Below are 22385 nucleotides of genomic sequence, written 5' to 3' on the forward strand. Positions count from 1 at the left end.
CACCCCTCCAATCCTGCCTCGGTCATATGGAGTGAGATGGGGCTGCTGTACTGCACTCTGTGAAACACAGGCTACTGCAGAAAACACCAACAAGCAGCTTTTCACACCAAGAGCCCCCGGCACGTCCACTCACTCACTGGCATTGACCCACAAAGGCCCTGATGACTGAGCCTGGCTTAGCCAAGAGGTCACATCCCTCCTGCGCCACCACGGCAGCACACATCTCCTGTCCAAGGCAAGCAACAAGGCATTTTCTGAGATCTCCTCATCGCAATTAGTTCCTGATACACTGGGCTGATTGCTCTTCAGAGCACACCGCAGTGCTTCAAACACGGTGGCCTGACAAGTACCGGCAAAGCGAGGAGTTTATTACCAAGTTAGTGGGTTGATTTATGCAGTCTGAGTTATGATTAGAGTGCTTAAATGAATTTTGTATCAGTATAAGACATTTTTCAAAGCGCTACGCAATTTCTAAGAGCTTCAAGGTATGCATTTCAGACACAGACGAATAAACTAAACAAGTTGACTATATTAGGTCATTATAAACAACTATGCAACTCTACATAACTGGGAAGAAACTTTTACTTTCCAATAACAGGTTGGGGTTTTGTAGATTTTGAACACTCTTAAAAACAACCCTACATTATCCCATATTCTAGATTTTAAAAATTACAGCTAAGAAATGGTGCTACCTGATCTTGCAGATCCACCTGCAGTGCTTGATTTCTGAGCCCATCCATGGACCCAGCAGTTTTAGCACATCTCTGCAAGTGCAGCTGTTCACATGCTTGCTTGAATTTGCAGAATTAGGACTTTGATTTAATAAAAGATCAAATTTATTGTAAATCAGTGCCCAGCTCCTTTAAAGATTCCTAACACTGTGTGTGCATTTCACGAGTTTCCAGCTGTAGATACTTGTTCTCTTTGAGGAAAATGAATAAAAATTCATTTCAACATTTTCTTCCTTCAGGAAAAAAAGCTGACCAAGCATACGGCTTCTTTGCAGCAGCGCCTGGAATTGCAGGCTCTTCCCAAAATTAAAGGTGGCCAGGGTTTAACCTAAGCCACCCTGGTCTGGAATATTTTCCTGGTGTACCTTGCTGTGGATGGGACAGGGCTGGGCTGTGACACTAAGCAGGGCTGTAGGATGGAACAGTATCACAATGGGCATGGACGTATGGGTTCTCCAAAACCAGATCAGGTAGCAGCAATTTACCCAGGCGTGAAGCGGGCTGGTGGAAGGAAGGATGGAAGGAAGGGAAGGACAGGGGGAAGGAATGAGGGAGGGAGTCAAGGACTAGAGGAGACACTGGAGCTGCAGCCTAGGGCACAGGTATATCACCAGCACTTTGAGGATGCCCAGGGCTGGACCAGTGGGGAAGGTGTTGCTTTTGGTGGGGACAAGGGTGGGAACACAGGAAAGCTCACCCAGCATCACGGGTGCACTCTGATAGACCCTAACCAGACCAACCAGTCTCCTTATACCCCAACTGAGGCCACTGTGCCTACTCACAAACACCCACAGGTGAGCGGTGAGCTCCTCATCAATCAGCATCCCTCTCCCATTATGCTTCCCCTCACTCCCTGTGACTGTGGCTGCGCTGGCCCTGCTCCAGCCAGGTCCGCCGCCTGAAAATGCTCCTGAGGCAGCAACAAGGGGAGATTTTGTGTGAGAAAACATGAGACAGGTTGGTATAACCCCCATTTATGATAGCCACTGTCTGATCCAGGCTTCATAAGGCAAACCCTTCAGATGTGGCAGATCAAAGCTCCTTCCTTGTCCCCCTGACTCCCCTCTGAGATATTCACCACCAGATCTCCTGGCAAGGCACGTGTGCATCTGTTGGTGCATCGGGGTGGCCGGTGCTCACACACATGCTTTCCAGTGAGATCTGCATGTAAACTGCTTTTCCCCACCTTCCTGCCACAGTCATGGCCAAGGCGTCCCCGGGTGGTGCTGCACCCCGGCCCAGCCAGCTGGGTGCAAACACCCTGCCCGTGGGCAGGGAATCAGCACGACACCCCGATGCCATCCCTGCCTGGCTCCAGCTCCCCTGGGGTGAGGATCATGGCACCAGACCCTCACCGACCAGGCGTGCACCGCTGCTGTTCTGAGAAAGCTCCCATTCAATACCAACACCATGAAACTATTATGTTATTTAATGGAGAGAGATATAAATGCTCTCAGTCCAGCAGCATAAGCCCTTACAGAAAGCCTGAGGATGCACCGCTGCCCAGACCTGAGGGATGGGGCAGAGCCTCCTGGGGGAGAGATGCTCAGAAAGTGTCCTTAGCATATAAAGGGGGAGGGGGGCAGAAACAGGGCTCTTGAATTCCCTTCCCAGTAGTTTGAATTAAAAGTTTCCTTACAAGTAGGGTGTTGAGAAGATAATGAGCTTGCGGATTTCCTTCCATCAATTGAGAAGTTTATGGGTTGGAATAAAAACATTGAAGGGAGAGGGGTGCAGGGGGCCAGCAGACCCCTTCCTTCTTCTGAGATAATAAATCCTCAATTGCCAGCCCAAATTTAAGGCCAAGAGCTCCGCAACAGCACAGAGAAACAACCGACAATTAACACGGCAGCCTTCCAAGCAACAGAGATACAGAACCACTAGCAACCCCCAGATCAATGACAAAAACGCTTCCTATTAGTAAAGAGAAAATACAGAGCAAGTTCTGCTTTTTGATGTTTTTCTTTGCAATAATTTGCAGGGAAATGATGCATGTTAGTTTTTTCTTTCTGTTTTGTTTTGTGTTTTTTTTTCAAGCCCTTGGTACTTTTCACACAGCTGCTGTTACCAAGAAGCAAAAGGTATCCGTCAAGAGTGTTATGAAAACCAGTATTGGCAGAAAATATGCCGGATAATTGCCAGTCAACAATTTCTAACGTTATTTCTGGTTCTCTTCTTTTTTTAAATTCTTCTATTTCTCTCCCCACAACTCCAGCCAACAGCTTCCAGTGATGTACAGAAGATGATGCATTTGCTATATTAAAGTACATCATATTCCCTGTCCCTTTTCAGACACTTTAGATGTTGCACACGCAATCGAAATGCAATAATAATCATAAACAAGACAATTTATGAAACCTACATCCAAGACCCAACTCTTGCTTTGCAAAAAAAAAAAAAAAAAGAAAAAAAAAAAGCCAAACCCAAGAAGCCCCTAAACAGTGAGATGGTTTTAAGAAAAGTTATATATACACAAGTCTCAGACAGTTACCTCTCCAGGGAGGAGATTTTGTAACCCTTCCTCTTTTCCACCACCTTTCCCCATCATAACAGTACAAACTAACCTGGGCTAAATTTGAAAATCCTGGGATTATTCACACTACTTCTATCATTTATAGTCATGTATAAAGAGCTGCTGAATATGTGTGAGAAATACATTCCCTGCTGCAATCGCTCATGGACGTGAACTGCTGGACACACAGTCATCCCCTTTCCACCACCAACCCTGACCAAAACACACACCAAAATCAATTATTGCTACTTGTTGGGTAAACAGAGGCAGTGTCACATATATGGGCACCGCACACAGACATATGCGTACAGCTGGACATGCACAGAGAAATAACTTTCCTCTCTGGAAAGACAGAATTATTAACGTTACAGACATGTCTGCCCTCAGCCTTTACTTCTGCCAGAGAGGAAACAGGTCCGAAACAAAACAGGAATGATGCAGGTACACGGGTGGGCGCAAGTTGTCTATTAAAAGGACAGCAAAAACAAGCGAAATGAGACAGACATAAGGTTAGCCAGGTGTGCATGCGTCTCACCTACCTTTGCATGGAAAAGAAATCTCCAAGGGAGAAGTGTCCAAGTCAGAGAGGCAAAATAAAATAATAACGAAGACTCTCTGAAAAAATTCACCCACCAACAAAAAATTGTTTAAAAAGCCCCCCCCATCCCCCCCCTCGCACACAGGCACTCTCACACGCAGACACACACCTCAGCACCCGGGGGTGGGGGGAAAATAGGAGAAAAAAAGATGAGGATCAGCTGAGTGACGGGGAGCAAAGAACCTGCAGGCGAGAAGCGGGGAGTTGTGTTAGATCCGTGACTGCAAGGACTGAGCGTGTGCAGGAGGGAGATGGTTTAAAAGGAGAATACATGGTAAGAAATTGTGGCTGCTCAGGCTGGAGTCTGAAGCTCTGGAGTCAAGAGCAAAAGAAAAGAGGGGGGGAAAGGACCTCTCCCTTCGCAGGAGAGTCTGGGGGGCTTTGTCTGTGTGCGTGTGTTTTTTCCAGGCGGGTGGTGTTAAGAATCGACAGGAGCTTCCTTCCAAAAAGACCAGAAGGTCAAAATAATTGCAGGGAGGTGATGGAAGTGTGGGTGGGGGCAAGTTTAGCTATTCCATGGTGGGAAAGCGAGGAGGAAGGGCTGGTGTGTGGCTTCTGTCTGTCTGTCCCTTTCTATCTGTGTCTTATGGTATGTTCACCAACGGCTTATGGAGCGAACGGCACAGCGAGAGACAGAGAGAATAACTGTACAGGCAGAGAGGGAGAGAGAAATGCCGTCCTTACAGTGACACCAAATGTCTTTAGGGGAAACCTGCAATTAGAGGTGCATAAGGCAGGAATTTTAGCAACACAAGAGGAAAGGAAGAAATCGCCTCACACACTGTTGCACACCCACATCCACAGTGGGGTCTCAGGACAGACAATTTTCCCCTCACTCTTCTGATGGACACTGGCTTTGGCATGCTTGCTTGCCCTGAACTTGTGAGCATGTGTCCCTCCACAGGTTGCAGGTTAGAGAATTACCCCTTGGGAAGAAAAAAAAAAACACAACCTGACAAGCCCCCCAAAAAGTCCCTCCCTCAAAACCAGTCCCTCCTCTCCCCGCATCCTACTCCCAATCTGTTAGGAGAACTCAGGGCGTGGGAACAACTCACTGCAAATTAGTTTCCTACTGCGTTCCATGAAGCCGTGAGGAAATGAGAGGGATGGCTAAAACACAGGGATCCCACCGTCTGGGGTCTAGAGCAGAGAACAGCCACCCGAGCCCTCCCTGATGGAGGGCCAGCCCAGCTGTCTCCTCCACTGGTTCCATCCCTTGGCTAAGCACCCCGACCGCACACTGGCAGAGGTTCCCTTCATCCTTGGAGCATCAACCTTCAATTTTCCAGCTGAGGATCCCTGAGCTGACTATGGGAAAGAGACACTACGAGAAGCCATCATAGTCGTCAAGGTTCTTCATGGTTTTTGCCTGTTCAGACCAATAAAACCCTGTAATTTAGGAGAGATGGAGATATTCTTGCTTCTGCCACAGGCATATATTGTAAATAAGCAGCTCAAAAAACATCAAGCTCCCAGGTGAAGAGTGGTACAACATGCCCTGCAGCCCCGAAACTCCTCCACTACCTCACAGGGTTACACAAAGCCTTCTCCAGCCCTTCCCCACCAAGACGATGTCTGCACCAGCTGTTGCAGACTTTGCATTCAGGGCTAGAATAGCCAGGGTCAGGGTAATTAACTCATCTGACCTAAAAATGGCTGGGAAGCCAAGCACTTTAATTGTATTGCGAAACAGGCCCTCGGTTGTTAACTCTCCATGGGAAGGCAATGGAGCAAGCCTACCTTCCAGTAAAGCCGGAGCACCTCTGGTTTGAACTCAAGGTAGCTCAAGTGTGTTCACCATCTATGATAAAAAACACCCAGTACACATCCTTTCCTTGGCTCCTCATCTCCACGTGGCTTTGGGCAGAAGCCAGGGAGCCTCCAGCCTTTTCCATCATTGTAAGCCAAGCTCCCCAAAGCCTGAGCAAGTTCGTTAGTACTGCCGCAGTCTCTTGTGAGGCCCTTTAAAGTCTTTGGAGCAAAGGTGACTGCCACTGTCCACTTTTAGCGTAATACTGTTAAGGTTTATCAAGTGTCTTATCTTGTTTCCTCTCCTGAAAGACAAACTCAGCCCCCAGAGGACCCCCATGGTACACCAGGAGTGCTTAAAAAAAGAAGAGGAGCAGAGTTATATTATAGATGACAGGAATGTTGTAAGCATCAAAAGTTACCTGATTAACAACCCTCATGAAAAACAGCCCTCCTGGGACAAGTCCAGCCTTTCTTTTTTCATAGCTTCTGACCAGGGCTGCAGTCGCTTGGTAAACCCATGCATCTTCCACAAGCTGAAAAGATATTTTACCCCAGGAAAAATATTTGTGCTGGCTGGACCTCTCCCTGTCAGTGGTCAGAGCCTGTTTGTACTGAAGGACAGCAACCTTGGGTACCAAAGATGGCCGTGGTTACCCTGAGGTTTCCCCATCCCACATGAGCTGGAGGAGAAGGGAGACAGTAAGTGCCCATCCACATGAGGAAGCTCCCAAAAGTGCAGCAGGATGGATATGACTTTGCGACACACCAACCCCAACTTCTTAGTGCAACGGGGATGTGGCACTGGGCATGTCTCCAGACTCACAGCAGAGTTTGGTGTGAAACCAGAGCCACGTAATCAACCCAAAAGTCAGCTGAGGAAGATGCTTGGGCAGATCTCTAGACGATCGCTCTGAATTCTCTGGTGCCAGGCTGCTAGTGACCCACTGAGATAGCTCCTACCTCAACCAGTTCTTGGCAGCTCCATAAGAGACGTTTCTCTTCTGAATTGCCACATGTGCTGGAATCATAAATGGACATCACAGCCACTAGTGAGCTAATAAAATATCTCCTTCTCTCCCCCACAGAAGGGAGGCAGTTGAAGGGCAAAGAAAGGAAAGAGCCCTCTTCTGCCAGGTGCTGGGCACCCACTGGTGAGCAGGAGTCCTGGAGAAGAGGGATCTTCTGACAGAGTTCAGCCAGACCTTTCTCAGTCCTCTCCCTGGACCATCCCTCCTTCCCTAAACACAAAGCAACACAGAGCAAATATGCAAGCAATCATAGATGCCAGCACTTCCATATACATGCACCTACGCATGTCTTCCCCATTCCTACATACACCAGAGGGGCTGGATGACCTTCTAGTCCCCTCATGCCAGCAAGTCCATCCTGTGCTGCCGAGGTTAATCCCCTTGGATTCCTCTTTATCAGCCATGAGACACTCACCACCCCCTCTCCTCATAAAACGCATCTGCTATTCCTTCCTGAGAAGAAGGGCTTCATTTCTGTCCCCGAAATGATGAATCTGAGCATTATATGATTTCAGATGCCTGCAATTCACCAACAAGCCCCTTCAGGGGGAACAGGGAAAAAATGCAATTGAATTTATTCATGCATGAATATGAAATGAGAAAAAGAGAATGAGGAGGAGGGCAGGAGAGGGAGAGGGTGAGACAGGAGGGAGAAACAGGGCAGCAAGGAGAGGTGGAAGAAATGAAATGGTAAAGAAGATGAACAGTGCACACAGAGGGGCACAGGACAGATGCACATAAACACCCAGGATAATCTGTGGGTCATCACTGGTGTCCACATCCCACGATCATGTTTGTTCACCTTCCAGCGCACCAACCCCCCACGGGGATTACATGACATTTGAATTCTCACTCAGACGGACCCTCCAAATTAATAAAAGCACGCAACAGGCTTGGAAGGAGAGGAGAGGGAAAGGGGCCAGGTGGGAAAATGGAGCCATACCATTCATCCCTTCACAGATTTTGAGCTGGTGAAAAGAGCGAGCCTAGGGCAGCTCACTCCAGAGCGGAGCTCCGTCATCCCCACAGCCCAGCCCAGACCACACACACCAGGGAGGCTTTCCATGGGCTTGCTGGTACGTACACTGCGGGCATGCCCCACAGAGGCAATCCCAGCACTGTCACTAAGGCTTGGGCTGGGAAGCCACTGCCCTCCCTGAGCAGACCCTCCTCTCCATGGGCCCCAAGGGAAGGGTCTGAAGACAAACGGCTCCTTGTCTTGCAGCTCAGAGTAGCCACAGGGTTCCATCTTCAACCTCCACAGTTCTTTCAAAGAGTTTTGTCATCTGCCCTAAGTGATTATCTTATTATTATATCTTATATCTTATTATTATCTTATTATCATGTGGATTCTCTTGGGGGCAACCTGGAGATGGGTCAGACCAGAGATGAGCGTGGCACAAGCTGGTTCTACAGATGCATCCAGAGCATTTCCAAGGGTTCCTCCCTGTCCTGCAGTTTTTGAGAGGAACGGGAAAGTCTGTGTTGTTCCTGTCACCATCTGAGCCAGCAGCACTGTGAGGACAGTATGTTATTCACTGCAACTGCTTCAGAGAGGGGACCTGGCGAGAGGGAACCAGTAGGAAAGGGCAAGCCGTATCAAAGCAGAGGAGCTGCAGGGACAGCTTTGGGAGATGCAGCCCTCTCCTCTGCAGGCTTGTAGGTGGCTGCAAGCTGAGCCCACTAGGCAGCAGCTTTAATCCAGAATTAAATCCAGAACTGGATTTAAAGACATCCTCTAGCCAAGTCTCACAGGCATCATCCCCCCTTCTGACAGGCTGACCCAGCCCCGGTCCCTCTTGTCAGCCCTGATGGCTGATCCTGCTCTCCTGCGCAGTCCACGGGAACCAAACATTGCCTGCCACTGTGAATCCTGCTGCTGTTGCCTCCAGGAACAGCTGTGCAGCCCAGCCCACCTCTGGCTTGACTGCACAGCACACAGACCCCTCGGAGCTGTGTCCATGTTGTGCCCAGATCAGTCACAGCCACATGTCGGCTGAGCTAGTCCCCAGGCAGGCAGCAAAGGAGAGGAGCAGCCAGACACAAAGCAGGCTTTGTCACAGTGCTCCCAGGCAGGGCATCAGGTCCAGCATCTGTTGTCGTTGCAGGTTTATGTTTGGTGCTTCCAGGAGATGGTGCTCAGCTCTTCCCACACCCTTCAAAATAGAAAGAGAAAAATAAAATGAGAGAGAGAGAGAGAGTAAGCTCTGACGTGAACCTAACTTTAGATCCAAGGGCTGATGACTCACTCCACTGGGGGAGAAGTGGCTGAGCTGGCTGTAGGTTTCTGTTTATATACCTCGCTGAGCTAAATATATAGACTGAGAAGTTCTTCTGTTCTAGCCCAACAACTTCAATCTGCATTTTATCCCTCTCAGTCTTTATGTTCCCTTCCCTTCTAAGTCTCTCCCTCTTTTCCCCCAGCATTGCCTTCCTAATCCCCTTTACGCTTTCTTTGTTGTAGGAAATTGAAGAAACACATGTCTCCCCACCTTCCACTCTCTCCGGTGTTGGTGGTTTGACTGACAGGGGATTTCTGGGAAATGATTCAGTGTTGTGGCTCTTCAGTACAGCCCCTCACATGGATTTGCCAATGCATTTCAGAGCTGGCCCGGCATTCCCTGCCACGGCGCTGGCAATCAGATCCACAGCATCCCTGGTCACACAGCTTTTGGGATGGACATTGGTTCTGTCCCAGGGGGCCCTTGTCCTGTTGCTCCAGCTCCAAGCTCTCTTCTGGTGCCCACCCACACACCCTGGGGCTGGCAGATCACATCCCTGCTTTCTCCCACACAGTACCCCCAGGGCACGATGCCACTTTGCCAACACACCTCTGGCCCCAGCTGTGGAACCTGGGCATCAGGGGCCTGCTGAGGAAGAGATGCTGGCCACCAGCAGCTATTCTCCACTTCTGTGACCAGATAAAGGATTTTGTCATCAGCAAAAGGCATCTGGATGAGACCACCACAAATCTTTACACCTGTGATGTGCCAGAGCAGGGGGCTTACATGGCAGGCACCCCACAGCTCCCCCCTCACACCTGCACCCGTACCTTGTATATTTATGGTATGATGGTGTCATGGTCAATCTCCCATGACCATCACCTATAAGACATGGTCTGCAATTTGCTCATCAGCTGCACAGGGGGTCCAAGGACCCACAGAGAGGGGTCCCACACATCCTCTCCTCCTCTCTGCTGGGTTCTGCCAGCGCTCTCCACCAACTGATCAATACAGCACCATCTTACATGTTGGAAAATAAGCCCCTCAAACAGGGAGTGCAGCAGCACATGATGCTGCAGGGAAGCAACATCCACATGCATGAACCTGCCTGGGCTTCTCTTTTACGTGGCCAGAGTCAGGTAGCAGAGCTGAAACAGATGGTTGAGCACACAAGGACCACTTTGGGTTGTATTGAATGTCACTGTGAATCTGTAGCATCTGCAAGCTGTGATAGCCCCTCACATCACCCCTCCTCAACCAGAACAGGTTGAGACAAATGGAGAAGGGGATGGTAAAAGAGAACAACTCAGAAAGATGCAAGAGGGAAAATATAAATTTATCCCTCCAGCAGAGGAGAGAAACAAAGAAAGTTCAAGAGAAAAAGTAATCTCTGCCTCAAAAGGACAGCTCCAAGCTGTGGGAGACAAAGACCATTTATGAAAAGGTGGTGTGTTACGAAAAACAACAGTAGAGAAGAAAAGCGTAATGAGAGGGTGTGAGTTTGAGGGAGCTGGTCTCCAAGGGATGGAATTCAATTTAACCCAACAGCTCAGTCTAGGAAAGGAAGATCAGCATTGCAGTTTGCTGAGCAACTGCTAGGAAGAGGAGCATTGTCTCCAAAAGCCCTGGATGAATCTTTTCTAGATGTAGGTCTGCAGGATCCAACAGTGAAACTTGGCTCTGAGCTTCCCCAAGGCATCTCTTGGATTGGGACACAGGCTGTCTCTAAGGGACTGTCTCACAGAGTTAAGATGGTGGTACCTATTTGTCATCTTGCCCAAAACCTTCTCGTATTTGCTCCTGCCTTCTCTGACTCCAAGTATCAGAGAGCTGGTTTCCTGGCTGGTGGGCAAGCACTGAAGCTAAGCCATCCTAACCTGTTTCACCCCACTCATCATCCAAAGGACAACCACGGAGAGCCTGGGTACAGCAGCCTGATCACCCTCTGTGTAAGAAGGACTAGTGCTTCATTTGGAAAGAGCATAATCAAGCTAACCTCAAGTGTGTAAGTGTTCACAAAATGCCTTTTACAGAAGGACAGGCTCTGTCTAGGCTGAGGTCAACAGCTCCCAGGACATCCATCACTCTCTCAGCACAGCTGTGCACCCTGGCTCTGCCAGGCAGCCCCTGACAGAGGGAGGCCAGAGCAGAGGCAGAGCAGACAAGAGGCATCCTCCGATCAGCAGTAACTCCTGGGAGCAGAGAAGAGGGCAACAAAGGCTAAAGAGCACCCAAGGGCTGGACTGGGGTCTCCTCTCAGGCATGGGCATGCACTTGGGTCACAACCCCAGGCAGCACTACACACTCAGGCAAGAGTGGCTGGAAAGCCTCCTGCAGTAAGAGGATCTGGGAGTGCTGACTGACAGCCAGCTGAATATGAGCCAGCAGTGTGCACAGGTGGCCAAAAAGGCCAACAGCATCCTGGCTTGTATCAGAAATAGTGTGGCCAGCAGGACTAGGGAAGTGATTGTGCCACTGTACTCGGCACTGGTGAGGCCCCGCCTTGAATACTGTGTTCAGTTGTGGGTCCCTCATCATAAGAAGGACATTGAGGTGCTGGAGAGAGTGCAGAGGAGGCAACAAAGCTGGTGAGGGGTCTGGAGCACAAGTCTGATGAGGAGCGGCTGAGGGAACCGGGGCTGTTCAGCCTGGAGAAAAGGAGGCTGAGGAGAGACCTTATCACTGTCTACAACTACCTGAAAGGAGGTTGTAGCATGGAGGGGGTTGGTCTCTTCTCCAAAGTAGGAAGTGACAGGACAAGAGGAAATGGCCTCAAGTTGCACCAGGGGAGGTTTAGATTGGATATTAGGAAAAAATTCTTCACGGAAAGCGTTATCAGGCATTGGAACAGGCCCCCAGCGAAGTGGTGGAGTCACCATCCCCAGAGGTGTTTAAAAGGCATGTAGATGAGGTTCTTAGGGCCATGGTTTAATACTAGAGTTAGGTTATGGCTGGACTCAATGATCCTGAGGGTTTCTTCCAACCAAAATGATTCTACGATTCTATGTTCATGGCCCCTTAAAAAAGACAAGAGAGCAAAGCTTCACCTCAAATAACAGCCAGTCCTTCTCGTCACTCAGCCATCACTTTGGCCTTAACTCTTTGAGGCTCTGTGCCATGTTCTGCACAGCTGGTTTATCCCAGTTGGCCCTGACGCATGGTCTGGCCTGGCTTTGGACCCAGGGGAGCCTCCAAGGAGAACCAGACAGGCACCTGCAGCCAGGTGAGTGGCAGAGAGCAGAAATGGGCCGAAAAGCAAGAGGACCACGGGGGCTAGTAAGAAAAATGGCAACAAAGTGTTAAAACCAAAATAACAACAAAGGCAATCTTTGGTGCCACCTCGTGATGGGTTTGTACAATGTAGCCTGGGCCAAGAAGTCCTGGGTCCAAGGGTGGCTGCCTTCCAGAGCGCAAGAGTAGAAGTGGAAAAGGAATGGGATAGGAGTCCATATGCAGTAAGAGCTACAAAAAGATGAGACACATGCACATTTGCTACGCCTCAGTAAAGACACAACTTATGCTTAGACACTGCTTTTGCTGAGAGCAGCACAAGCCCAGGGAAGGCAGCAGATAACTCCCAGCACAAAAGACAGAGGACACCTAAAATGCTGAGAGATCCAACCCTTTCTCATCATAGTGTGCCCTAAGTCAAAGAAGCTTGTGGAGTAAAGGCACAATACAATATAGGAATAAAAAGAGGATGTGCTTTTTATTCTGGGACTCACCACTGTAGGAAAGGGTAGATGAGACAATGACTTCTCCTGAATTAAAAGCAAAACTGGCACAACATGAAAGGTTTGATTTCATCCAGTCACCCTAATTCTAGGCTCCAGAGCAAGATGAACAACGTCAAATCCCCAGGACATAAGCTGAGAGGGACCTGCTCCATTGTGGTGATTATCTCCGCAACATTATCTTCTTTCAGTTCTATCTGAAGCAGACTACATACCGATTTTCCCCTCATCAGTGGCAATATGCCCTTCCATGTACTCGATGCTACCAGGGAGGAACTTTCTAGGTCTCGAGGCAGCTGATGTATTTTCTTTTCGGTTGCTGAGGTACAAAACACGGCATCTCCTCCAGCATTGTTCAGCTGTAGAGATGTTATATAAGCACTTGATGAAGGGAACAGATCTAATTAGCTCTCATCTGAGAGGAGAGGAAACTGAGGCCCAGAGAAAGAAGGTGATCCAGCCAAAATCCCCCTGCAGATGGTGTGGGAAGCCAGGTCTGCCCAGCCCCAGCTCAACACCCACACACTGGGTCATCATGTACCAGCACCCAGCTGGGGATCCTCTGGATATCAAATCTCATCAAATAGAACCCAAATCTGACACATCAAGGTGTGCACTGCCAGGGGGAGGGGGAGGGAGGTGTTTCTCACCAAACCTTCCATCACACAGCTGTATTTTTCACTGGGATGGATGGTTTAATTTTCTGCAGAGGTGGAGTATGGGCAGAAAGGAAGATCTTGGATTATATCAACTGATCCAATGTGGCATCCTCTGTGTTTCTAACTCTTTCCAAGTCCCACAGTCCTCCTGGGTATATTTTCTAAATAAGAAGGAAAATAGAAGAGACAGAAAGATATAAATTTGGAGACTGAATTTCAGCTACAGCAGCGCCTGAGGGAGAATTAAAGAAAAAATCAAACAAAGCAAACAAACGAACAAACAAAAAGATTAAAAAATTCAGAGAACAGTTTATCGAATGCAAGGTTAGGAAGGGACAGGTGTTATGGTTAATAATAAGCCAGTTTGCTGTTCTGCTCCCAGACTACAGACCAATCTCCCTCTCCCCTCCCCCAGCTTCTCAATCGCTCCCATCCTGCCTCCCGCCCCCCGTCGCTCACTCTTTCTGCTCCGTCACTTCGTGTCAGGCTGGGAATTTGATGCACGGCGCCTGCCTCTTCCCACGGCTCCACACCATGGACCCAGTGGTGTCAGCACAGGCACACCTGCACCCCAGGAGCACTCGCTCCTGCCAGACACCCTGCTGCAGGGTGGGAAGGGGGTGCGTGGAGCACACCAAACCTGCAGGGGAAAGAGCTGCCACGGTACAGCCAGAACTGAAAGGGGACACATGGAGCCACCATGCTCAGCCACACCAGTTTGTCCTGATGATAGAGCTGTGCTGCTGGTGGTATCCAGAGAGCATCTGCAGGGTGCTGGAGGGTGCCTTATGCATCCCCAAGGGCTGCTCAGGAGGCCTGGGCAAGGAGAGCAGGGGTTATTCCCAGCCAGCATCGCAAGCAGGCTCCGTGTCACCCCATCCCAGCCCCTCTGCCGTACAAGTTTTGAGAGGAAAAACCATCTCATTTCCCCACCCTGCCTGCAGCCTGCTGGGACACGTGGAGTAAGACCCAACAATGTGCAGTGCAGGCAGGCACTGGTGAGTTGGACAGCAAGGAAACAACTCTAGCTTTTACAACTGGGAGATGAAGAGGAGGAGGAGACCGACATGCAACCTGTCAGAGAGGGTCCAGAGGAGGCCACCAAGATGATCTGAGGAATAGAACACCTCTTCTGTGAGGACAGGCTGAGAGAGTTGGGGTTGTTCGGCCTGGAGAAGAGAAGGCTCTGGGGAGACCCTATTGCAGCCTTTCAGTACTTAAAAGGGGCCAATAACAAAGATGGGGACAGACATTTTAGCAGGGCCTGTTATGACAGGACAAGGGGTCATGGTTTTAAACTAAAGGAGGGGAGATTCAGGCTGGACACGAGGAAGAATTTTTTTACAGTCAGGGTGGTGAAACACTGTCCCAGGTTGCCCAGAGAGGTGGTAGATGCCACATCCCTGGAAACTTTCAAGGCCGGGCTGGATGGGGCTCTGAGCAACCTGATCTAGTTGAAGATGTCCCTGCTCATTGCAGGGGGATTGGACTAGATGAGCTTTGAAGGTCCCTTCCAACCTAAACTATTCTATGATTCTATAAATAGCTCCCCACAACAACACACCAAGAAGAAACCCACAAAATACTCTGTCCATGAGAGGGCAGAAAAGACACATGGCTTCTTGTCACCATCAGTACTCCAGAGCCACCATTTCAAAGAGGAACTGCCTTGAGATCAACTGAGGAGCACGGTTCAGGCAACTGCCCCAGCTTGGCCACAAGCATTTCAGAAGTGCACTCTCGCATCTTCAAATCAGGCCAGTGCAATGCCAACCTCCCTGGGTAAAAGGCTGTCGCACAAAGCTCCTGGGAAAAGGCTGCTTGTCTAAGGCGCATGGCTACTAAGTGGGCTGCCTGCCAAGTGAACCAGGGGTGCTCCAAGCCGAACACAGATCAGTCAGATGGGACAGAGCCACCATTTGCTGGGGAGATGCTGCAGCACAGTAGGCACAACACTCGACTCCTGTCCCTTCCAGCAGCACTGCTGGCACCAGCCCAAATGACCCCTCACACCCTCCCTACTGGCCTCAGCAGGAGCGTGAAAAGTAGCCAGGCAGAAAGCCCAGCTGCTGTGAAAGCCACCAGGGCCAGGAGGCCTGTGTGTGTGTCTGCAAATGCCCTCCAGCGCTCACACATCTGCCTGCTCACGCGTTAACACCCAAAACAAGGACAGCCTGTGCCCAGACATCTGCATCTTCACAGCGACGGGCCACACGCGTACATCTCCGGTGGCGGGATGTCTCTGAGACAAACACATCCAGAGACAGGCAGGACTGTCTGCTCAAGGAGAAGCATCAGGCAGAGATGAAGCTGCCTGTATTTTCCTCCCAGCTCAGGCACGGGCAGGCTGGGCAGCCCTGTGTGAGTCACCTCCCCCCTCCGCACAGAAAGGGTAACATCTCCATCTTTTTGCTGAAGTGTGTTGGAGCCCAAGGCCGAAGAGCAGCCCGTAGGAGTCAAGTGCTTAATATGTCTTAAGCACACGCTCCGTGTTTCTGCGTGCGTCATTGCATACGAGTTGAAATTTCAGCAGAGAGGTGAACAAGAACACAGGGGAGAGGGGACAGGTGCCATTTCAGCAGGAGCAGGAGAGGTGAAGAGGTGCGGGAAGGCAGCTGCCAAAACACGGGTGGCAGCGCGGGCTCTTGCAGCCACTGCAGTGAGGTCACAAGGAAGCAAAGCAGCAGGAGGAAAAGCAAGCACGAAAGGAAACATTTTTAAAGGAGAGAGGGTGAATGGAAGCTACAGCAGCCAGGAGGAGAGGAGACCAATTCTGAGGAGACTTCAGCCAAGGTGGAGCTGAGGCAGGGATACACCAAGGCAATGTCTCAGCCATCGCAGAAGGCAGATAGGCAGAGCCTGCTGCCCCAAGTACTGGAGTCCTCTGTTCAGCCCTGTGCGCCACAGCATATGAAAGACAAAGACCTGCTGGAGAGAGTCCAGAGGAGGCCACAAAGATTATCAGGGGCTGGAGCAGTTTCCCTATGCAGACAGACTGGAAGAGTGGGGGTTGTTTAGCCTAGAGATGAGGAGGCTCCAGGCAGACCTTATAGCAGTCTTCCAGTACCTAAAGGGGACCTAAAAAAAGATGGGGAGGGATTCTTTATCAGGGAGGGTAGTGATAGGAGGAGGCATACTGGTTTTAAACTGAAAGACAGTAGATTTAGATTAGATATTAAGAAGAAATTATTTACTGTGAGGGTGGTGAGACACCAGAACAGGTTACCCAGAGAAATTGTGGATGTTCCATCCCTGGAAGTGCTCAAGGCCAGGTTGGATGCGGCTTTGAGCAACCTCATCTAGTAGAAAGTGTCCTTTCCCATGGCAGAAGAGTTGGAGTAGATGATCTTTAAGGTCCCTTCTAACCTAAACCATTCTATGATTCTGTAAGTGGGCAGAAAGAGGATCCGAAGGTTAAAAGTGAAGACAGGTCACAGGTATTGGAAGCAAACAAGAAGTCAGAGAAGAATGAGTTTCTGCTAACTCATATGACAGGCAAGCTTCCCAATCTTCTAGCTGCAGGGGATAAAAACAGGGGAAGGGCGAGAATGGCAGAATGTCGGTAAATCATTTTCAGGCACTGTTTTGCATCCTGGAAGAATCAAAATCACAACCCCTCAGGTGTGTTGGCTGAGGGGACCTGAAGGCTGGTTTCAAAGGCAGCCGCCCAGGGAAAGCTCATCTGCTTGCTGACAGCAAAACTCCCCAAGCAGCAGAGCTGGTTTCCACTACTGAGATGGTTTTCCAAGCAGCATGGGTGCTATGCGGAACAAATTGAAAGGTTCTCCGCCCCTCATATCAACACTACAGAGCCTTTCCAAAGGAGACACACACACACACAAAATCAGTTTTCCTTTAGACACCTTTTTGGCTCAGATCTAAGCCAAGATTCAGCTAGAATTAATTGCCTTAGCGAACAGCAATGCACTCCAATCCAATTCTTGTGAGGAAAATCTGATGAATGACTTCAGTTGTCTAGAAAAATGACATGCAGTCAAAGCCATATTTGAGGACTGAAGGATAGTGTGCGTCTCTGTACGGATGTATGGTTCCAGGGGTGATGGGGAGGTTTTCTTCCATCAGTCTGAGAGTGATGGGGGAGGAGAGCACAGCACTCCTTCAAATAGTTAGGAGAATCGTGCCACCATGATCAGAGATGCAGAAAGCGGGACCTACCAGGAAGGTACTGGGCAAAATGAAGCTATTTAGGCTACAGAATCAAGGGGCACAGTAACAGTCTTCATATGCATACAAGTTTGCTACAACAGGAGGAGAGTTCTCGACTCTTAGCGCCTACAGTGGACAGAAGAAGCAACAACAGGACATTTAGTGGTAAGCAGAGCAAAGGTGTACAAGGCACACACTGCTCGAGGGTGCAGGGGAACGTCCTGTACTTCAGGCCTTCAAAATCAGGTCAGCCCAAACCTCTGGGGAATGATGCATGTATTGATCATCCTGAGATGGATATGAAGTCAGTGACATCCCAAGGACCCTGCCAGGCCTGTCTTCTGTGATTGTCTCATCCCAAATGCCTGTGGCCACCACCGCAATCAAGTGTTGCTATTGTGGTGCTTTTTGGGGAGAAACAGCAGCTGTCTCTCCCCTGGCCATTCCTTCCCCAGCAATGCCCATTTATTTTGTCTTCCCGAGAGTCTCACAGAGCCCAGCATGTGTTTGCAACACATTGTGAATAATAACACTCTTATATCTCCAGCAAAAAAAACTGGGTCAGCTAAGGCACATGTCTGTGTACAACAGGGGCAGCCAATGCATCTGCCAATGAACCCTATGGTGCCACAAAATCCAACCCACCAAGCACACAGGGGTTATAAGGCAAGGTATTTCCATGGGGGGAAGAGGGGAGAGTTCAGATATAACTGGCAAAACACAAACATTTTGGGGACATTTCATAGGTGAAAGCATGAATAAAACAGGACCTGAGAGAGGGTTCTAACAAATCGCTCACACTAATGTCCTGGCCGCTGGGAGAGAGGGAGTGAATGCACAATCACCCCAGCTCCACAAGCTGCCTCCAGTGCCGCCGACCTGCCTGCATGCATATCAGAAAGGGCTGGATGCAAATAAGGCAAGAGACGCATACTTACCTGCTGTAGTCTGCAGAAGGGTGGCTGAGAAGTGACATTCAAGAGGAAAAAAGTGAGCCAAAAGCTCTGGCAAAGAGCAGAGACAAGATGAAAGCACAGCATGTTGCAAAACAGAGACTCTTTTAACTGCAGGGAGCTTAGAAAGAAAGGAGAGCCCTGTCTCACAAGCTGGAGCAGGTCCCACAGCTGGTAGGAAGGTCTCAGGCCACGGAACCCATAGGCTCTCAACTGGCTGTAGCACATGCATATGGATGCCAAAGCAACCACACTGCATTTAAGAAAAGCCAAGCTTGGGATGCTGGCCAAGAGACCAAGATGAGGCATGTTGATCCGTCTCTCCCCAGCGAGCAGGACCTGAAGTCACCACACGTGCACTTGTGTCCACATCCCTCTCTGCTGGGCCAAAATCCAGACTGAAATCAGACCCTCTGTCCCAGACAAAGCTGTTTGCCACAGCAAGGCAGCCAAAAGGGAGAGAGAAAAAAAGCCTCAGCAGTGGGACACACAGGCAGGAGCTGCCCAGCTGTTTCATCTGGCCATTTCTCTTGACATATTTCACAAAGGCCCAGTGACCAGCAGCAGGTTCCCTGAAAATGCTGTCCTATGTCATCTCAGCGTGGACCCATGTCCTGCCCATTAAGGTACAGCCCCCAGAAGACAGAGACCTGTCTGATGTTACCCACCACCCCTCAATCATCCCCGATCACCTCAGTGTAACAGGCCAGTCCCTCCTGAGGAGTGGATGGGAGACAGGAGAGAGCAGTTGCCAATTTTAACGTGCCCAGCAATAATCAGGCTGGCAAGGATGCGCAGAGCACAAAATCAGGCAGCAGAAGTACACAGGCAGGGAGCTGGAAATAATTACCATGATACTGTAACCAGAAGACACGAGGCCAAGCTATTTACCATACTAATTACTGTTTATCCCTGTTTATGGCTCCACATGGCAGTGGGACTGGTGGCCTGATTTGAGGCGTAACTGCTTAAAGGAACAAGCTCTGGGTGTGAGAACTATATGCCAGGTGGAGGGAAAGCCTCTGCTGAGCTGAGGACAGGGATGGACAAGCCACACATCCTTCTTTTCCTCTGCTGAGAGCTGGAGTTGGTGAAGGGAAGGCCCAGCTGGCTCTCCTGGAGCACAGTTATGGGGAAGTGCCCAGAGCCTGCTACATGCCATTTATCTGCTAATGCATCTCCATGTCTTCATCTCCCTCAGGTCTTTTTCTCCTACGCTATTTCTCTTGCATGTCACGACCAGATTAAAGATTTCCCCACAGTGTTCCTTAATGTTCCTCCTTATAAACTGCATCTGTTCCAACAAAATAAGATTTTTTCCTATATTAAAGCAGAGTTACTTTTCCGCGGCCATTTTCCCACATCCTTCCTCCCTCAACACCTTTACATGGGAAAAAGGGAGGGATCTGCCACAGACTGCCCAGTTGCCACCAGCAAAGGTGAGCGTTAGGATGAAGATTCAGGAGTTCATAGCAGGAGTCCCTGCTCCAAACCCTGGCCCACCGCTCCCTTCTGCGCACTCTCCTGCTGGGGCGTTGTGCCCAGCAGAGGCCAGGCAGCCTCTGCTGCCTCTCCTTACCGCCACAAAGCTGCCTTGACAGCAGCCAGATGTATCTGAAATTCTTCCCTAACCTTTTCTTTTTTTACCTTTCTTTTTTTTTTTTTTTTTTTTGTAATACTGTAGGCTATGCCCTGGGTGTCATCCCACACTTGCCAGTGGAAGGAAGACAGAAGCAGTAACCATGGACAGGAACTTATTATGTCGTGGGGATATATGTCTCTGGAGGTGCTGCTGAATCAGAGCATCCAGGCACAGGACACTGTTGACCTCTCCAAAGTCTGAGTCCATCACCCCTTTGTGCAGGGCTGATTCACTCTTCCCTCACACTGCTTGTCACTCCCCAGTCTCCCCTCCAGAAGCCATGCAGCTGGTGGACCTTGTCTCTGCTCTCTGCACCTTATTCTTCACCCCAGGAATTAAAACAGCATCTACTTCTCACAAAGCTCTCTCCCAAAACAGAACCAGAAAGCTCTGTTGGCCCCAGACTGTCCCCTGTACCCTCCCTCCATGCCACATTACCAGATGCTCTCGTGGAGCTGGGCATGTCCTATTTGCTTCCATCACAACTGTGATATCTGAAAACCCCTGGGAGACAATGGCTTTCCAGTCTGGAGGATTTGCCTCCCCCACTGCATCAGATGTGTCAGAGCAGCATTTCATTTACCTTTTCCAGTGATTTTTATGTCTGGTTATTAATGAGGAAGTTTAACCCACTCGTGGGCAAATCCCTGAAAGTCAAACAGGTCACAGTGAGGGGGAACCAGTCTGTAAGGGAAACAATCATAAAATGAGACAGACTCCAAGCAGTGTCTGACCCTTCAGCAGATGAAGAATGACTCCCCCTTGGCTGCTCCTGTCCCCTACAAAGGCCCATGGACACCCTGCCTGCCACCGGCAAGGGGGACTGAGCACCAGCCACATCGCTCTCCCCAGCTCTCCCAGTATCAAGCACCCTGCACTGCTGAAATGAGAAGCCAAACCAGCTACGGCCATTACAAAACAGTTCCTAAACACATCCATGACTAAGTCATCACTGCCTATCTGGGAAAGACATTTAATATCCTTCAGATAAAAATGTACTCATAAAATCCATTTGAGTCTGTTCCTCTGATAACCTGCTCCTCCCCTCAGTCTTCCTCCTCCAGGGTGACACCTGTGTTTGCCCAGCACGCAGACTTTCACACCTCTCATGTATTGCCCCCACCATCACACAGAAAGATGCCACCACACACCCTTCATAACCCCGACGCCTGGGAAAGTGTCATCATGAAAGTAAAATAATCTTCTTGAGGGGAAAAAAACACCATACCAGGACCTCATTCTCACCCTTCTCTCCCTTCAAAGGTAGCTGCTCTAAGCTGTCCAAATATCAGTGTTTCTAAACCTCCCATTCGCCATGCCCTCGTCACTGTGACAGACACAGCCATCACTCTCCTGAAAGGAGGCTGTAGCATGGAGGGTGTTGGTCTCTTCTTCCAAGTAGCAAGCAATAGGATGAGAAGAAATGGCTTCAAGTTGCACCAGGGGAGGTTTAAATTGGATATTGGGAAAAATTTCTTAATGGAAAGGGTTGTCAGGCATTGGAACAGGCTGCTCAGGGAAGTGGTGGAGTCACCATCCCCAGAGGTGCTTAAAAAAAACAAACATGCAAATGAGGTTTTTAGGGACATGGTTAGGTTAATAGTTGGACTCAATGATCTTGAGAGTCTCTTCTCCTCAAAATGATTCTATGATTCTACTATATACCCATAGCGCTTCCTCTACGCCACTGCTCTCAGCCCTTCTAACTGCTCCTGCCACACTGCAATACAATACCATAAGCGCATCTGCATTTACGTTTTGGCTACAGGTGGGAGGCACCCAGAGCTGCTCACACAGTTTTTATGCTGAGGCTAGACCTACCCTGCTCTCATACAACTGCATGTTGTACAACTCCGTTCCCACCAGTCTGTACGTAACTTATACTGACGTGGTGCGGCTGTTTGCCCCATGGACCATATAGGAAACTCACGTGCCCCTATGTTGACAGGTCAAGCAGTACAGACTCACACTTTGGCTTGCAGGATGCAAGGGACAAGGAGATTCGCACTGCCCCATTGCTGCAACAGAGGCAAGTTCCCAAAAAATGTCATTTGTTCCTAATGCCTGTGTGCATCTTGCAGCCTCAGCACAGTTGGCTTAATAGTCAATCTCAGCTGGGAGGCAGTTTAGGGAGGATAGGGAGACAGAAAGAGAGGAGTGAAGGGGAAGGCAAGCAAAAGGAAAACAAAGCAAGGTGAACAGGAACCCACAGAATAGAAAATAATACTGCCAGGCAGAGCAGCAGCTGAATTGGCTATGACAGGCAGACCCTCTCTGCACCTGGGATTCAAACACAAGCTTATTTTCCTGGTTTCTTCAAGAGACAATGAGTCCTGACTACCCGTCAGCGTGCACCCAGGAGATGTCACTGGCAGAAAAGGGGCCCC

General features: G+C 49.6%; 1 protein-coding gene across 1 annotated transcript in view; it reads right to left on the reverse strand.

Annotated features, from left to right (window-relative positions):
* The window catches only part of CACNA1I (calcium voltage-gated channel subunit alpha1 I), a 185234-nt gene extending 166608 nt beyond the window's left edge, over positions 1-18626 (reverse strand). The window contains exons 1-2 of the mRNA XM_065046868.1: positions 18342-18626; positions 7565-8777 (exon numbers count right to left, since the gene is read on the reverse strand). Of these exons, the coding sequence (XP_064902940.1) occupies positions 7565-7567 (3 nt within the window). The 5' untranslated portion in view covers positions 7568-8777; positions 18342-18626. The remainder of the gene's footprint in view (positions 1-7564; positions 8778-18341) is intronic.
* Between the last annotated feature and the right edge of the window lie 3759 nt (positions 18627-22385).

This window comes from Columba livia, chromosome 1 (assembly GCF_036013475.1).
Source record: "Columba livia isolate bColLiv1 breed racing homer chromosome 1, bColLiv1.pat.W.v2, whole genome shotgun sequence".
Lineage (NCBI taxonomy): Eukaryota > Metazoa > Chordata > Aves > Columbiformes > Columbidae > Columba > Columba livia.